This window comes from Tachyglossus aculeatus, chromosome X4, assembly GCF_015852505.1.
Source record: "Tachyglossus aculeatus isolate mTacAcu1 chromosome X4, mTacAcu1.pri, whole genome shotgun sequence".
Taxonomy (NCBI): domain Eukaryota; kingdom Metazoa; phylum Chordata; class Mammalia; order Monotremata; family Tachyglossidae; genus Tachyglossus; species Tachyglossus aculeatus.
The window spans coordinates 33,993,153-34,011,691 of record NC_052098.1 but is presented as its reverse complement, the minus strand read 5'-3'; the positions used below and the strand labels follow the sequence as shown (position 1 = coordinate 34,011,691).

The 18,539-nt window shown below is 43.6% G+C and overlaps 2 protein-coding genes across 2 annotated transcripts in view; one reads left to right on the top strand and one right to left on the bottom strand.

Annotated features, from left to right (window-relative positions):
• Nucleotides 1-18,539, top strand: part of IFT74 (intraflagellar transport 74) — a 90,969-nt gene that overhangs the window by 26,945 nt on the left and 45,485 nt on the right. The gene's annotated exons all lie outside the window — the stretch shown is intronic.
• Nucleotides 530-16,656, bottom strand: LRRC19 (leucine rich repeat containing 19). The gene is made up of 5 exons (XM_038769881.1): nucleotides 16,610-16,656; nucleotides 12,618-12,710; nucleotides 7,626-8,136; nucleotides 5,408-5,548; nucleotides 530-1,160 (listed from the first exon to the last, which is right to left on the bottom strand). The coding sequence occupies exons 2-5, from the start codon at nucleotides 12,699-12,701 to the stop codon at nucleotides 841-843; spliced, it is 1,056 nt and encodes a 351-aa protein (XP_038625809.1). The 5' UTR covers nucleotides 12,702-12,710; nucleotides 16,610-16,656; the 3' UTR covers nucleotides 530-840.

The following is an 18,539-nucleotide window of genomic DNA, read 5'->3' as shown; positions in this document are numbered from 1 at the left end:
AAGTTATCATGTGGCATTAATATTTTCCAGGGAAGAAATTTATATAGTGGATGAAGACTAGAATTTCTATTTCTTCATTAGGATTTCTCCTTAGTGATTTGCAGTGTGGTAAACCTCAAGTGATTAAAAAAAATGTGCCTACCCTGGCCTGGTGAAGCCTCAGAAACTAAAGCTTAAGCTAGTGTTTTCACTTATTACATGAGCAACTGAGATGGAAAGTGAATGGTTCAATATATTGTCACTGCCACACTGCTAAACTTGGATACAAAGTGGTGATGAAGTGACAAAATTTACCTCAGACCTTTTACACTACTGTAGTTTCCAGCAACAGTGGTGACAACATACAATATTTTATACTGACAGAATCAGTGGTAATTTTGTTTGCTTTTGCCAAGAAATTCATTTGCTTGTTCCAGTTTCTCGTGCCTTTCACTAAAGACTGTCGTCGGTTTAGTATAATCCCATCGTGCCAATGGAGAAAGCACCCTGGGATGTCTCCCAAATCCATCACTTTATATTGCCACTAAAGTAACCACTGTAAAGCTTTATTAATTACAGACACCACTTTTCCATTGTATTTGTTCAGGCAGAGGAGAATGTTTGGAAAAACCTCAGGCTCCCAACCGTTGTATTTTAATGGACATTTGCTATTACTTGGTTCCTAGTTAGGTATATCAGTTTGCTGCCATATGCTTGCTCATTACCATTCTCTAAGTGTATGCGTGGTACAGTATACCAACTCTGAGAGGTTGATCTTGTGGATCTGGGATTTAATGGCCCTATTCAGACTAAATTGTGGTGGGATGAACACCAAGTTAGAAGGTCAAACCTGGAAACACATTAGCTTTCTTCATGTAACTCGTGGGTGTCGATATACTTGTCTTCAATAAACCCATCGTCATCTACCACAAATGAATGGATTTGTTCAAATATCACAATAGTTTCACCATCTTGTGTTTGTGGCAGGGAAATGGAGTGAGCAGTAAAATCCTCTTCAGGTATGTCAGGATCATTCTCTTTCAGGCGTTGGTGATTGTAGCTAAGTAAAAAGTTGTACCACATTGGGCATTTAATAGCAATACAAATCAACAGTGAGGTTGTCAAGACAACTACTACAACACCCACGAGAAAGGCCCAGCTTTTGCCAAGACGTTCAGGTTCTTAAAATAAGAAAAAAAAGAAAAAAAGATTTGGTTACCTTAAAAATAGTAAAATGAAGGAAACCTCCCCCCCACCACCCTCCAACCCGACTGTCCCTCAAAATTCAGTAACTAGACTGCTGGAACCATTGAAAATCCAAGAACGGCTATGACTGCTCATTATTTTAGCAGTCAAGGAAATGGGGGAGAAAGCTTTACTTTCTCGAGTGGGCAGTTAGAGAAAGAAGTAACACTACTGTTTTTGTCTCTTTGAATTGGACAGCTAGTCAGTGGAATATAATAATTTTATTCTTAGGAATTTACCAACAGTGGTAAGCGTTTAGTTGAGTAATTTATGTTAAGATTTTTTTGACGGGGTTTAGGCATTTGGTACACAACTGGTGAAATTACTTCATATTTTGAAGTGTTAATCCATTTGAATCAGTGGCATAATACGAAGCTTTGGTTGTATTCTTGAATGTGTTTTTCGTGTTCCTATAATGCCACTGTCCGCCTCCCTCGCTCTTATGCTTGAGCTGCTGAACGCTGCTGGCGAAAGTCTAAACACCAAGCCAACCTCGTTCACTTCAAGTTTATCCTTTCCTGCTTTAACTCTGCCCTCTCCTCTGCCAGACAAAACTATTTCTCTTCCCTTATTGACACCCATGCCCATCATCCCTGTCAGCTCTTCCATACATTTAACAATAAACCCATCGTCTGGCCCCCTGTTCCTCCCCCTCCTCCTTCCCTCACCCCCAACGATCTGGCCTCCTACTTAATTACTAAAATTAACTCCATCAGGTCTGAGCCCCCCAAAGTCACTCCTCCCCCTTCTTCAACCCCCCAGCTCTCAACCTTCTCTGCTACTCTCCCATCCTTCCCAGCAGTATCCTCAGATGAGATCTCCTCCCTCCTCTCAAGTGCTACTCCGGCCACCTGTGCTTCTGATCCCATTCCCTCTCATCTTATGAAATCTCTTGCTCCATCCCTCCTCCCCTCCTTAACTTTCATCTTCAACCGCTCACTCTCCACTGGTTCCTTCCCCGCTGCCTTCAAACATGCCCATGTCTCCCCCATCCTAAAAAAACCCACTTGACCCCACCTCCCCTTCTAGTTATTGCCCTGTCTCCCTCCTGCCATTCCTTTTCAAACTCCTTGAATGAGTCGTCTACACCCACTGCCTCGAATTCCTCAACACCAACTCTCTCCTCAACCACCTCCAATCTGGCTGCCGTCCCCTACATTCCACCGAAACTGCCCTCACTAAGGCCACCAATGACCTCCTGCTTGCCAAATTCAACGGCTCCTACTCTATCCTAATCCCCCTCGACCTCTCAGCTGCCTTCGACACTGTGGACCACCCCTTTCTCCTCAACATGCTATCCAACCTTGGCTTCACAGACTGTCCTCTTCTGGTTCTCCTCTTATCTCTCCAGCCACTCATTCTCAGTCTCTTTTGCGGGCTCCTCCTCTCCCTCACATCCCCTTACTCTAGGGGTTCCTCAAGGGTCAGTTCTTGTTCCCCTTCTGTTCTCTATCTACACTCACTCCCTTGGTGACCTCATTCACTCCCACGGCTTCAACTATCACCTCTACGCTCATGACACCCAAATCTACATCTCTGCCCCTGCTTTCTCCCTCTCCTTTCAGGCTCGTGTCTCCTCCTGCCTTCAAGTCATCTCCATCTGGATGTCTGCCCGCCATCTAAAACTCAATATGTCCAAGACTGAACTCCTTATCTTCCCTCCCAAACCCTGCCCTCTCCCTGACTTTCCCATCACTGTTAACAGCACTACCATCCTTCCCGTCTCACAAGCCCGCAACCTTGGTGTCATCCTCGACTCTGCTCTCTTGTTCACCCCTCACATCCAATCCGTCACCAAAAACTGCTGGTCTCACCTCCGTAACATCGCCAAGATCCACCCTTTCCTCTCCATCCAAACCGCTACCCTGCTCGTTCAAGCTCTCATCCTATCCCGACGGGATTACTGCATCAGCCTCCGCTCTGCTCTCCCATCCTCCTGTCCCTCCCCACTTCAGTCTATACTCCATGCTGCTGCCCAGATCATCTTTGTGCAGAGTGCTCTGGGCTGTTACTCCCTCCTCAGAAATCTCCAGTGGCTACCAGCCAACCCACACATCAGGCAAAGACTCCTCACTCTCGGCTTCAAGGCTGTCCATCACCTCGCCCCCTCCTACATCACCTCCCTTCTTTCCTTCTACAGCCCAGCCCACACCCTCCGCTCCTCTGCTGCTAACCTCCTCACTGTGCCTCATTCTTGCCTGTCCTGTCGTCGACCCCCGGCCCACGTCCTCCCCCTGGCCTGGACTGCCCTCCCTCCGCACATCCGCCAAGCTAGCTCTCTTCCTCCCTTCAAAGCCCTACTGAGAGCTCACCTCCTCCAGGAGGCCTTCCCAGACTGAGCCCCCTCCTTGCTCTCCCCCTTCCCACCCCCCCCGCCCTACCTCCTTCCCCTCCCCACAACACCTGTATATATGTTTGTACAGATTTATTACTCTATTTTACTTGTACATATTTTACTATTCTATTTATTTTATTTTGTTAATATATTTTGTTTTGTTGTCTGTCTCCCCCTTCTAGACTGTGAGTCCGTTGTTGGGTAGGGACCGTCTCTATATGTTGCCAACTTGTACTTCCCAAGAGCTTAGTACAGTAGTAAGCACTCAATAAATACGATTGAATGGATGAGTGAATGGTACTGGAGTGCTTAATGTGTGCAAGGGTACTGTACTAAGCACTGGAGAGAGTACACTATAACAGAGTTGGTAGACGTGTTCCCTGACAACAATGAGCTTACAGTCTAGAGGGGGAGACAGACATTGCTGTAAATAAGTAATTGATAGATGGGTATGTAAGTGCTGTAGGGCTGAGGGTGGGATGAACACCAAGTGCCCAGTGGATACAGATTCACATTATATGCTTTCTTTCTGATTATATTCTATTAAGTTCCCCCAACCCTAAGTCACCCTGGGGATCATACTCTAAGATGATATATGGAATAGGTGAGGGCAAAGTAGGGTGATTCTGGTCTGTGACCACAGGCTCAGCCCCTCATGCCCAGAAGCAGGTATTAAGAGATGGCTGAGAGGGAGAGTAGGCAAAGTGAGAGAGTGTGGATGGCTCAGTACAAACCAGTACCACTACTCCATGAAACAGCTCAATCACATGTCCTGCTGGTGTAGGACATCCCTTTCCCCTGCTAATAATAATAATAACGGTAATAATGATAGCATTTGTTAAGCGCTTACTATGTGCAAAGCACTGTTCTAAGCGCTGGGGGGATACAAGGTGATCAGGTTGTCCCACATGGGGCTCGCAGTCTTAATCCCCATTTTACAGATGAGGTAACAGGCTCGGAGAAGTTAAGTGACTTGCCCAAGGTCACAGTGCCCACCCCAATGGCTAGGAACTAGGAAAGGTGCACTTCTGTATGTTCCTGGGCACAGTGTGCAAGTGAGTAAAAGATTCTCAATATGACTCCCATGGCCAGGGATTCAAGTTTACCATCGGTAGTGTCGTCCTTCTCTGACCACTTCCCCCCAGATCCTGGCCATCTCCCTGTCAAATCCAGTACCCTTCAATCCTTCTGCTCCCTGGGGATCATCAAGTGCGCTGGTGGCTGTGGCTGCTGGAGGTTGCCCCGGGAGCAGAGACATTCTGGGAGCCGTGGACAGGGAGGATCCCGTAACATTCCCAACTTTCCCATCCAGGAATCCTATCCCCTAGAGTGGTGGGCAGAAGGCAGGCAGCTATGCTCGTAGGGCTAGTGTCCTGCTGTTTGGGCACAGTAAGTGCATTTTGTGCGTGAATCTGCCACTTCAGCCAATTTGGAGTTAAAGAGCCAGCTGCTACACAGACACCAGCCCCCTCCCCCCAACCATTTACATAGATGTACCCAAGCTACAGTAGAAATAAAAAATTCCAGTGTGTGTGTGTGTGTACAGGAATATATATATATATATATTCACAGTTTAAATGAGAGGGAGAACAGGTGAAGGAACGGTGACACAGAGAAGTTAAATGACTTGCCAAGGTCACATAGCAGGTACATAGTGGAGTCAAGATTAGAACCCAGGTCTTCCGACTTCCAAGCCCATGCTTTTTCCATTAGGCCATGCGGCTTCTCAGGTTACTCAGGATACTCTCATTACTCAGGTTTAAAATGTCCAGTCAATGGTGAAATCATCCTGAACTGTGAGATAATTTGCCACTTAAATAACCATAAAATTAAAAACCAGTATCTTACCTGAATTGTTTGAGTGATTTTTAGTGTCATTAAAATTAGTTACAAATGCAGAGGAAGATCCTAAAGGACAGTCGAGTACTTTTTTGATGCTGTGGCTCTTCAGCAACTGTGGATTTCTACACATAGTTGTGTTCTCATTTTCTATAAATGGAAAAAATAGCTTCTGTGATGAAATTGGCATAATTTGCTGTGACGAATAGAATTATTTTCTAGACTATAATATTGCTTTCCAACAATAATGATATTAATCACTAGGTCCCAACACTGTGCTAAGCACTAAAGTAAATAGGAGATAATCAGATCATTCATTCATTCACTCATATTTATTGAGCGCTTACTCTGGGCAGAGCACTGTACTAAGCGCTTGGGAAGTACAAATCGGCAACATATAGAGACAGGCTCACAGTCTAGAAGGGGGAGATAGACAACAAAACAAAACAAGTAGATAGATCAGACACAGTGCCTGTCCCACATAAGGCTTTCAGTCTGAGGAGGAGGAAGAACATGCATTTTATCCCCATTTTACAGATGAGGAAACTAAGTCACATAATTAAGTGACTTACCCAAGGTTAACACAGTAATCAGTCAATCAATGGTATTTATTGAGTGCTTACTGTGTGCAGAGCATTGTACTAAGTGCTTCAGAGAGTACAGGGCAACAGAATCGGTCAATGCATTCCTTACTCACAAGGAGCTTACAGCCTAGGGGGGAGACAGACTTTAAAATGAATTATGGATATGTTCATTAAGTGCTGTTGTGCTCAGTATTGGTATTGGTATTGGTATTTGGTATTGAATACCAAATGCTTAAAGAAGCAGCATGGCTTGGTGGAAAGAGCACGGGCTTGTGAGTCAGAGGTTGTGGGTTCTAATTCCGGCTCCGCCACTTGTCAGCTGTGTGACTTTGGGCAACTCACTTAACTTCTCTGTGCCTCAGTTACCTCATCTGTAAAATGGGGATTAAGGCTGTGAGCCCCATGTGAGACAACCTAATTGTCTTGTATCTACCCCAGTGCTTAGAATAGTGCTTAGCACATAGTAAGCGCTTAACAGATACCAACATTTGCATTATTAAAAGGTAAAGTTCCACGTGCATAGACAACACAGATGGAGAGGGAGTGGGAGAAGTGAGGGCTTAGTTAGGGAAGGCCTCTTGGAGGAGATGGGATTTTTAATAAGGCTTTGAAGGTGGGGAGAGTGATAGTCTTTTGGATATGAAAAGGGAGGGAGTTCATGGGCACAGGGTCAGTGAGATTGTTGAGATCGAGCTATAGCGAGTAGGTTGGCATTGGAAGAATGAAGCAGCGAACAGGCTGGATTGTAGTAAATCAGCAAAATAAGATGGGGGGGCAAGCTGATTGAGAACTCCAAAGCTGTCGGTAAGGCGTTTCTGTTTGTGGAGGCGGGTGGAGGTTTTTTGAAGAGTGGGGAGAGACGTGGACTGAACTTTTTTTTAAGAAAAATGATCTAGGCAACAAATAATAATAAGGATGGTATTTGTGAAGCGCTTTCTATATGCAGAGCATTGTTCTAAGCGCTGGGGAGGTTACAAGGTGATCAGGTTGTCCCACGGCGGGCTCACAGTTTTAATCCCTATTTTACAGATGAGGTAACGGAGGCACAGAGAAGTTAATACTGGAGAAGGGAGAGACAAGAGGCAGGGAGGTCAGCGAGGAGGCTGATGCAGTATTAGTCAAGTAGTAGTATAGCCTTTCTTTTAGTCGTTTCTCATCTCCCTTTCCTCCCTTCAGTCCCTGTAACTGAAATTTGGCCTTTTGATGTCGTCTTTCACTTTCTCTTCCTCCGTCCTTTTCTCTGCCTTCCCTTTTCCTCTGTATTCATCCCTTACTCTTTTTCAGTTTCCCTTTTGCTCCCTCCCCGTGTTGGGGAGTGACTATAAATCCACAGTTTCCAGGAATCCCAGAGTTTAGTTCTGTTCTGATTTTATCCCTGGGGTTAAGATAGCTAGCTCAGTTCTTCTTGGGGCTGGAGGTGAAAGGTTAGTCTGCCAGACTGCAACCCTGATTTAACTCAGCTGATACGGGAACCCTACCTCTATTGCAACAAATGCCCCGTACAGCTCTCCAGAAGTTGATGAGGTGAAATCAGTACTGCCCTGATTTCACTCAACATCTCCTCTAGCTTTTCTATTATTCAGCAACCCTTACATTAGGTCTCCTAACACCACAACAGTGTTGCTGTTAAAATGGCAACTTACCTAGTGTCACATTTGAACTGATTAACCAGTTCTGAAAATCGAATAGACCACAAGAGCAGTTCCATGGGTTTCCATTTAAAGCGATTGTTTTCAGACCAAGAGGCATTTGGTCATCCAGGTTACTTAATATATTTTCTTCCAGATTCAAAGTCACAAGGCTAGTTAGAGATGCAAATGTTCCAGGCTCCACTTGAGATATTTTGTTTTGGCAGAGATATAATTGTTTTAGATTATTCAGTCCTGTAAAAGCAGCCCATTCAATTAGATAGATGGAGTTGTTAGCGAGATTTAGAATTTCCAGATGAGATAGGGTACTGAAACTGTTGTTTCGAAGTATAACAATTTTGTTGTCATTCAGATAGAGTTCATTCAAAAAAATGTATGTCTGTAGGATCTTTACGTCTGCAGCATTTAAAGTAATGTGGTGATTACTGAGGCAGAGTGTCGTAATATTTTTATTGAGATCCATAGGAACTGAAGAATACTTCTTGGGGAATTTACCATCAGTCTGCTAAATAAGAACAAAAATATGTCAACTGGGGAAAAATGATCAGAATCTTATAGCATCTTTGCTCTAATACTAATTTCTGGTAGATAAGTTATTGGAGAAGGGGGATCCGCCCCCTCACTTTTTTTGGTGTTAATGTTTTGATGTCGGTACAGAAAATTGTTTTCCTCATTTTAGGGGTGAGAAGCCTAATCTAACTCTAAGCTATCAAGATTAGACACTGACTTGTTTTACTAAAAATTTCCAGTTGTACTAACTTTCCAGCTACCTCCCAATCTCCCTCCTACCATTTTTAGCGCAACTCCTTGAACGAGTTGTTTACTCCCATCTCTCCACTTCCTCTCCTCCATTTTCCTTCTCGACCCCCTGCAATCTGGTTTACTCTGCCTCCACTCCCCTGAAACTGTTCTCTCCAAAGTCACCAATGACCACCTTCTGGCTAAATGTGGCAGACTCTATCCTAATTATCCTTGACCTCCCAGCTGATTTTGACGTTGTGGACCACCTCCTTTTCATTCATTCATTCAATCGTATTTATTGAGCGCTTACTGTGTGCAGAGCACTGTACTAAGCGCTTGGGAAGCCTTCTCCTGGAAACACTATCAAACCTACCATCTCTACACCAGTGATTCCCAAATCTACCTCTCCAGCCCCAACCTCTGCCCCCCTCTTGCAATCTCAAATTTCCTCCAGCCTTCAGGACATCTCTACCTGGATGTCCCACATGTCTAAAATTGAACTTCTCATCTTCTCTCCAAACTCTCTCTTCCACCTGGCTTTCCCATCATTGTGGACACCTCCACCGCCATTCTTGTTTCGCAACCCTGCATCCATGGCATTATCCCCGACTCATATCCATTTCAACCCACATATTGTCAGGCACTAATTCTTCTCAATTCCTTCTGCACACCATCTCCAGAATTCTTTCCTCGCCATCCAGATTGTTACCACGCTGGTTCAAGCACTTGTCATATCCCATCTTGACTGCTGCAAGGGCCTCCTCACGGCCTTCCTGCCTCCATCCTCTCCCCTCTCCGGTCAGTATTTCCCTTTGTTGCCTGGATCATTTTTCTAAAAAACCATTCGGTGCATGCCTGCCCACTTGTGAAATCCCTCCAATGGTTGCTCATCCATCTCGACAACAAGCAGAAGCTTCTCACCATTGGATTCAAGGCACTCAATGAGCTCTCTTCCCCCTTGCTTATCCTTTCTCCTCTCCCACTACAACCCAGTCACTTTGCTCCTTTAACACCAACATACCCACTGTTCCTCATTCTCACCTCACTCGCCATCGACCTCTTGTTCACACCCCTCCCTCCTGCCTGGAACTCCCGCCCCTAATATCTGAAAGACCAGCACTCTCCCTGTCTTCAAAGTCATACTCCCTCACCGTTGCATTTAATTCCACCCACTAAGCACTTAGGTATTCACCACACCCTCACAGCATTTATGTACCGTATCCTTATACTCCTTTTGTTTTAGTATCCGGTCTGTCTCCCCCACTAGGTTCCTCGAGGGCAGGTATTGTGTCTACCAACTGTATTGTACTCTCCCAAGCACTGAGTACAATAGTCAAAGATGTACCATTGATTGATAGTGAATCTGTCTGCAAGTCCAATTTAAAGGGACCTAAATAACAGCCATAATTGAGTTAGGGGAGGTCTTGAGCCACTAGATGCCACTGGTAAAAGGATACCAAATACCCCTCTTCTGTCTTGGGAATACAGCAGTCCCCTGATTATAGTGCTGTTGCATAGTGTTATTGAATTTAATGAAAACATTACTGTCAACACTCTCTCACTTTGCTCTAACCCTGCCAATTTTGTTTTTGTTTGAGCCACCCCCCTTCCCAGCCACTGTTCTAAGTGCTGAGGTAAATACAAGCTAAACAGGTTGGACACAGTCTGTGTCCCACATGAGGCTCACACTCTTAATCCCCATTTTACAGATGAGATAAGTGAGGCACAGAGAAGCAAAGTGACTTGTCCAAGGTCACACAGCAGACAAGGGGCAGAACCGAGATTAGAACCCAGGTCCTAGTGACTCTCACTAGTGACTATCCACTAGCCAGGCTGCTTCACATTTACCAAACTCTTACTGTGTGCAGAGCACTGTACTAAGCACTTGGAAGAGTACAATTGATTTGGTAGACAAAATCCCTCAAGAATCTTACAATCTAGCGTACATCTGTAAATACAGTTCTTAATTTTCAAATTAATACAAAATCTTTCATCATTGGCATATTGCTACCAAGGGAAGTGAGAGAAAGGGACCAAGGCCTGATGTACGGGTCTCTATGAAACATTGCGAAGGCCTTGGCTACCTGCTGTGCAACCTAGTGCTAAATTGTATTCCAAAATACTAGTTGTCAGATTCCTGTGGATAAATATGAAGGAGAGCGGCTATCACACTCTGGTCACTGTTAGAGATAAAATACTGGTCTGGCTGGACCCAATATGGCATTTCTTAGTTTCTTATGTTCTTTCGCCTCCCTTTCTTTATCTTGAAAATGAGATTAGGATTAAAAAGTTGGTGAGAGTCATGAACTGGTTTTTTTGTCTTTAAAAAAAACTGGCCACCAGATTTACAGGTTCAGTGATTATAAGAATAAGTTTGCATGGTGTATTAAATACAATCAGTTCTTCTATTTCCCGGGATTGCACTCTTAGAACACTGTGAAAAGAAAACGTACGTTTTAGCCCTCACCCTTGTGTCCAGTGCCACGCACCTGCACTCAGCTATTTCTTCTGTCCCCCCAACCCCCATTAGAGCAGAACTGACTGTATGTTACTTTAAAGGTCAAACAGGCCCAAACATTAATTGAGTCAATCACGTGGTTGAATTTTGGGCAAGGGAGAACCACTTGGTTAGAGAACAAGTAGGATCTCTGTGGGTTCAGGCTCCACGAGGCATTCCTTCCAAAATTTAATCTAATCTGCTGTAACCTTTTGAGCGTTTTGCGTGTTGCTGCTCTTCCCTGTTTGAATACAAGCCCGGCATCTGCCAAGATCGGGTCCACAAAGACTTGCCCCGTTTTATGGAAGTTGATCCTTGTGGAGCAACTGGGCCCTGCTTGTTGATTTCAAATTAGACGACTGCCGAGATCGAAGAGGGCATGGTCTTTCCTACCTAAGCCTAGTCACGAAGGATCAATAATTGAACTAAAAGTAGATAATAATAATAATAATAGTGATATTTGTAAAGTGCTTACCATTTGCCAGGCACTGAGCTAAGCGCTGGGGTGGATACAAGCAAATCGGGTTGGACACTGCCCCATATGGGGCTCACAATCTTACTATCCCAAAAGCCCAATTTTTGAAATACATACTTCTCTAACAACCTCCTGCAAAGTAAACTCTGTTCAGGGTTCTCCAGCAACATGATATCATACAAAAATCCTGAGAAAGGTCCTGCACATAAATAATATAGAAGCCTAATTTTGGTCCATACCTCTCCATCTTTTCCAAAATACTGTACATTAACGGGCAGTTTGGCAAACTTGGCCCTTATATCTTACACCTCTCTCTATATTTTCTATATATCTATATACCTCTATATCTTTAGGTGTTTTCATGTACATAGCCTTCTATGGGAACTCAACCCAGATTTTATTTAATCAAGTTCAAAGTTTGATGAGCCTTTTGACAGTGAATTGACTTTTACAATAGTGGACATATCTTTCAAAGGGAGGTATGTTTTTTCTTTATCCTAGGGCTTTTCCCTCTCTAGTTTCTCTCCTTCTCTTTCCTTAAAACTAAATGGAATATTTTTCCTCAGTAGGTTAGTTAAAATGCAGTCATTGTAGAATCACCAGGTTACTGTCATCAGTCAATCACAGGTATTTACTGCATGCTTATGGTGCACAGAGCATGGTATGCTTGGGAGTACAATGCAGTAGAGTAGTAGACAAGATCCTTGCTCTTAAGTATCTTAAAGTCTAATGGAGGAGTTTATAATCTACTATAGCACCTATGCTATCCTTCAGTTGTGCCGTTTAAGTTACCTAAATTTAAAATATAACCAGATGTGGTTGGGATGGGATAAAGCAAGTTCTATTTCTATCATTATGACTGTATTAGATTACATGTAAAAGTCGTGTTGTTGATTTTTTTCCATTCCTTTTAGCATTTATAATATCTGAGGTAATCACACCTTTCATATTGAAAAACTACTGAGGGTTTAAAGTCATTGACAGAAATCACAAAAGCACTTTTTTACATCTAGACTTTTTTACATCTAGACTGTAGCCTTCTAGACTGTGGGCCCACTGTTGGGTAGGGACCATCTCTATATGTTGCCAACCTGTACTTCCCAAGCGCTTAGTACAGTGCTCTGCACACAGTAAGCGCTCAATAAATACGATTGATTGATGGATTACATCCAGAATTTTACTTGGCCTCTTTTTGATCTGTGAAATATCACATTGAATTAACTAAAATTAATCTTTGCTACTGTATTTTATTTGCTCTGATTTCAGAACTTACTCTTTCAGCAGTACAGTTGGTGGCCATTACTGGTGGTAGTAAAGAGAGTTCTCCAACCAAGATCATGATGTATATGACTTTCATGTTCAGAACCTAGTAGAAACAATATTTTATGTTAAATGTTGCAGTCAGAATTGAAGATGGACTGTTCAGTCTCCTGCCAAATCCTGACCATTCTTCCTATGCAGTATTAATATCACCCTCCTTAGCAGTCACATATGTAGGTGTACTCAGTTATTCATTTTGATCACTCTTGATAAATATTTTTATGTTTATCTCCCCTACTAGGATGTAAGCTCCTTGTGGACAGGAGCTGTGTCACTTTTTTTTATTCTGTACTTCCCCAGCTGCAAGTACAGTGTACCCGCACCAAGTGAGCACTCAGTAAATGTTACTAGTACATAAAGCGACTATTATATCCACTTTCTTGCTGATTGCCTCCAGCCACTTCCCCCACCTCCAATCTGTACAGCACAGATCGTCTTGAAGTGTCACTCAGCACACATATCTCAACCCCTCAAAGCTTTTCAGTCAATCAACCATATTTCCTGAGCTCTTACTCTGTGCAGGGCACTGTACTAAGTGCTTGGGAGAGTACAACACAGTATAACACATTTCTTACCCACAACGAGCTTATAGTCTAGAGGGGAAGACAGACATTAATATAAATAAATTTCAGAAGTATACAGAAGTGATGTTGGGGGAGGTGCGGTGAATGAAGGGGCAACTCAGGGCGACAAGGAAGGGAGTGAGAAGAGAAGGAAATGATAGTTTAGTCAGGGGAGGCCTCTTGGAGGAGATATGCCTTCAGTAAGGCTTTGAAGGTGGGGAGAGTAATTGTCTGTTGGATATGAAAAGGGAGGGTGTTCCAGACCAGAGGCAGAAGTTAGGTGAGAGTTTTTCAGTGAGATAGATGAGATTGAGGTACAGGAGTAGGTTGGCATTAGCAGGGAGAGAGGCTAGAGTGGGGAGATGAGAAGACAGTCAGGTATGGCTTTCTGGAGAAGAGGAGAAGATGTAAATTATTTTAGGAGGGCTTTGAAGATGGGGAAAGTGGTGGTCTGTCAGATATGAAGGGGAAAGGAGTGTTGGAGCTAGGGGTTGACGGTGAGAGAGGTGAGATGGAGGCACGGTAAGTAGGTTGGGGTAGAGGAGCAGAGTATGTGGGCAGGGTTGTAGTGGGAGAAGGGTAATGATAGGTTTGAGGGAGAGAGCTGTTTGCCTTAAACATGAAGGGGAAGAGTTTCTGCTTGATAAGGAGATGGATTGGTAACCATTGAAGGTTTCTGAGGTGCAAGGAGATGTGTGTAGAATTATTGTGTGTGTGTGTTGGGGGGGATTTTTAATTTTTTAATTTTTTTTTTGAAAAAACTGATCTGGGTAGCAGAGTGCTGGAGTCAGGTTGGTCAGCAAGGAGGCTGATGTAGTAGTCAAAGTAGGACTCGACAAGAGCTTGGACCAGTGCAGTAGCAGGTAGGATGGAGAGGAAGAGGTGGATTCTAGACCTGTTGTGAAGGTGGAATTGGCAGGATTTGGTGACTTATTGAATTGCAGATTGAATGAGAGAGATGTTGAAGATAATGCCAAGATTAAGCACTTTATTCACCCCACCCTCAGTCCTGCAGGCCTTATTCAAATATCCTTATGCTCTGCCCTTTCCCCTTATCTGTAATTTATTTGAATGTGTGTCTCCCCTGTAGATTGTAAGCTCACATCTACCAACTTTGTTGTAATCAATCAGTGCTTTTTATTGAACGCTTACTGTGTGAAGAGAACTGTACTAAGCGCTTGGGAGAGTACAGTGCAACAGAGTCGGTAGACACGTTCCCTGCCCACAAGGTCCTTATAGCCTACAGTCCACTGTACTCTCCCAAGTGCTTAGTAAAGTGCTCTGCATACTGTAAGCACTCAATCAACACCATTGATTGATTGACTGATGGTTGCAGGCTTATGAGATTGGGAGAATGGTGGTGATGTGAAGTTCAGGGGGAGGACAGGATTTGGGTGGGAAGAGGAGGAATTCAGTTTGGGATATGTTAAGTTTGAGGGGTCAGTGGGACATCCAAGTAGAGGTGTCCTGAAGGCAGGAGGAAATGAGAGAGAATCATCTGCATAGGAATGGTAGAAACAGCCCCGGGAGGGAATGAGCTCACTAACTGGGTGAGTGTAGGTGGAGAAGAGAAGGGCACCCAGAACTGAGCCTCAAGGGATCCCCATGGTTAGAGACCTCCCAGGCTAAGCCCTTTGTTTTCCCTCCGCCCTTCCCTCTGTGTTGACTATGCACTTGAGCGCAGACCTCTTAAGCACTTTGATACTCACCCCAACCCCCCCCATACTTCTGTAAATATTATCCTCTACTATCTCCCCATCCCTAACCTCTTTTAATGTCTGTCTCCCCCTCTAGACTGTAGGCTTCTTGTGGGCGAGGATGGCACTGACCAACTCTGTAGTATTGTACTTTCCCAAGCGCTTAATACAGTACACTGCACACAATAAGCACTCAATAAATACCACTGATTGATTGAGGCAGAGGAGCTAGTGAAAGGGGCTGAGAAGAAGCAGCCAGAGAGGAAGGAGGAGAATCAGTAGAGATCTGAGTCAGGGAAACCCAAGTTAGGTAGTGTTTCAGTTAATACTGTCTTAAGGGCTCAACTCTAGCCTCAACCAGTGACCCTAAAATGCACCAACTTTATATTCATTCATCTTTATTCTAACATTTCATCAATTAGGGGTGCTTATTGTGTGCTTACTGTGTGCAGTGCACTATACCAAGCATTTGGGAGAGTTCGATCAATCAATGGTATTTATCTTTTCAGAGAAACAGCGTGGCTCAGTGGAAAGAGCATGGGCTTGGGAGTCAGAGGTCACGGGTTCTAATCCCAGCTCCGCCACTTGTCAGCTGTGTGACTTTGGGCAAGTCACTTAACTTCTCTGAGCCTCAGTTACCTCATTTGCAAAATGGGGATTAAGACTGTGAACCCCACGTGGGACAACCTGATCACCTTGTATCCCCCTAGCGCTTAGAACAGTGTTTCGCACATAGTAAGCACTTAACAAATGCCATCATTATTATTGTTATTATTATTATCGAGTGGTTACTATGTGCAGAGCACTGTACTGAGCGCTTGGGAGAGTACAGTACAGCAGAATTAGCGGATATGTTCCCTGCTTATAACAAACTTTACAGTCTAGAGGACAATACAATAGAATAGGTGGTTCCTGCCCACCAGTATCCCTTTTACATGGCTTCTCATTGCCAACTACTTCAAAAATCCTTTGCACTTGAAGGAATTTTAAGTCAGTGAAAGACAGAATATTTGTTTAATACAGAACAACTGATTTTCACATTTCAGTCATGCACGCAGTAAGTGCCCCATAAATACCATTATTATTTTCTTTAGAAAACTGCAGTTTTCCCAAGGTGATAAAGCTTCAGGCAAGTTACTGCTGTTTGTACAAATTCATAATGACTCGATAGTTTCTTAACCAAAGTAAATATGATTTTTTCCCCTAAAGTACTGAGACAAATTAGTTTGTGTGTAACATATTTAATGACATTTTTGACATCCCAGTTCTTCTGATATGATTCTAGATGCATGAAGTGAATTACTTGAAATTTGTTTTTATCAGTGTGATTTTAAGAAATATTCATCCCATTCAGGTATCTTGTGACTAACAAGCTTCACAAATGAGAAGAATATGAGAATTATTGAAGCAGATCTGGGAAATCTAAGTGGAAAGGTCACAGCATGCATCTTGCTAATGGTCAGAGTGTCCTAAAACAGTCTTTTTAATCATGCATAACTTTATCAGGAGCATGGTAGTTTAGCTTTGTCCAAGGTTCACACTGTCTCTAAATAGCAGGCTGTGTGAAAAAAGAATTATATTTCCTCCCGTCTATTCAAAGGATAAAAATGAGATTTCACTACAAACTTAAAATTGTGCTGCTAAGTCTTAAAAAATAAAATCTACAAATGATAAAGGCTTTTTACCTTTCCTCTGTTTCTTTTCTCCGCTGGGTAGGAATGCGATCCTCCGTTGTTTCTTCGACTACATTAAAGAAGTTATGTGGTGCAATAACATTTCACTTTGTTTCAACCTTTGTACCGTATGAACAGGTGATTAAAAAACAGGAGGCTAGAACTTCTTTAGCAAAAGATTGACTAAGGAAGAAGTTACTTATGTTCATTTTTGCTTAGTTCAATAGAGTGAATGAAACATTGTGGTATGCTGGGTGGTACTTGGTCAGCAGTAAAAATTCTAAAGAAATGTGCCAAAGGGTTTCCAAGTTAGCTAACAATCCTGTAACAACAGAAAGACCATTTTAAAAAATGAATACTCGTTCACAAGCTATTTCCAGTTTAATTCTTTCTGTGGTTTATGGGGAAATACGCAAATGCTAAGAAGTTGTTTCTCCTCATGTAAATTCAATTTTTGCAGCTTATTTAATTTTAAAACAGAGAGAACTTTTTAGCCTTTCCCACAATGGTGAGGTTGCAGTAAAGGTATAGACACAGATTACTCTGGCCTGCAGGTTTGCATTATTTTTATATTTATGGAGAGAAAGAGAGGGAGAGAATGAATACGAATGTCCTTCAGGTTTGAAATACCAATACCAAGAGTGAGATTTTAGCAGAGGGTACGGATGCTACTCAGGAGTGGAAGTAAGCCAGAATGGTCCTGACCTGCTAAAAGAATAGAGGCTGGTGTGCCCTTTCCAGTTTGAATTCTCTCAAAGTAGATTCCTTTTTTAATTTTTTTTTGGGGGGGCGTAGGGGGCATCGAGCCACCCGGACCAGGAACTTCGTGGTCGTCTGGGGGCTGTGCTGCCTCTCACTGGCTTGTGTGCCAAAAAGTGGACTAAACTCCGATGTACCATCAGCCTCCACCCAATGCCACTCTAGAAGGGCTAAATTCCTACGTGCCAGTCACCCAGTTGGCCACCAGCAGACTGTCTGCTCCCACAGCATGCCGGCATGACTGAGTGGAGTGTGGGGGTGCAGGAAAAGTTGTCTCAGTTTCTTCAGTTTGCTCACACCCACCCTCCGCCCGCACCTCCGCAATGCCCACTTGCCCAGTGGAGATGCTGCTAAACTGGGAGGTGGGAATTGGAGATTGGGAGGAGGAGAGGTCGGGAGGCTGCTCATGAGGGTTAGCCCCACCTGCAGAAAGAGAAGATCTAGGAAATACTGGGGAGAAAAAAAATGACAGGATTTAGCAAGAGATTGAGTGTAAAAGTTGAAAGAATGCAAGGAGTCCAAAATGATGCCATGGTTGTGGTTTTGGGAAAGCAAGAGGATGGCGGTACTGCCAACTGTGATGCAGTGTTAGAGGGAGGAGTGGTTTGGGGAGGAAAAATGAGGGGTTCAGTTTTACACAGGGTGTGTACCACTGTCCTCTAGATCGTAAACTCTTTGTAGGTGGGAAACATGTCTACCGACTGTGTAGTCTCCCAAGTGCTTGGTACAGTGCTGTGCATACAATAAGTGCCATTGATTGATTACATATACTGAGCTTGCAATCCCAACATGACGTGCAGATGGAGAAAACCACCTGGAGGCAAAATGTAAGACTGAAAAGGAGGAGAGACGATGGAATTAGCGAGAGTACTTTTGAGAGTCACCTGCTTAGAGGTGGTAGCTGAAGCCGTGAGAACAGATGAGCTACCTGAGCAAATGAGAGTAGAGAGAGGAATAGGGAACTCAGAAAAGAGTCAAGATGGACATCCAAAATTAAGGAGCGAGAGACAGAAGAGCCAGAGGAGTAGGAAGAGAATCAAGGTTGGAGAGCATTTCCAGGGTAAGGGAGTGGTCTTCAGTTTTGGAAGTATCAAGGATAATTAACATGTAGGCATCCATTTGATGACCACGGCAGAAGACTTAGAGAGTTTCTTGTTCGCAAAAGACTGCTTTGATGTCAGAA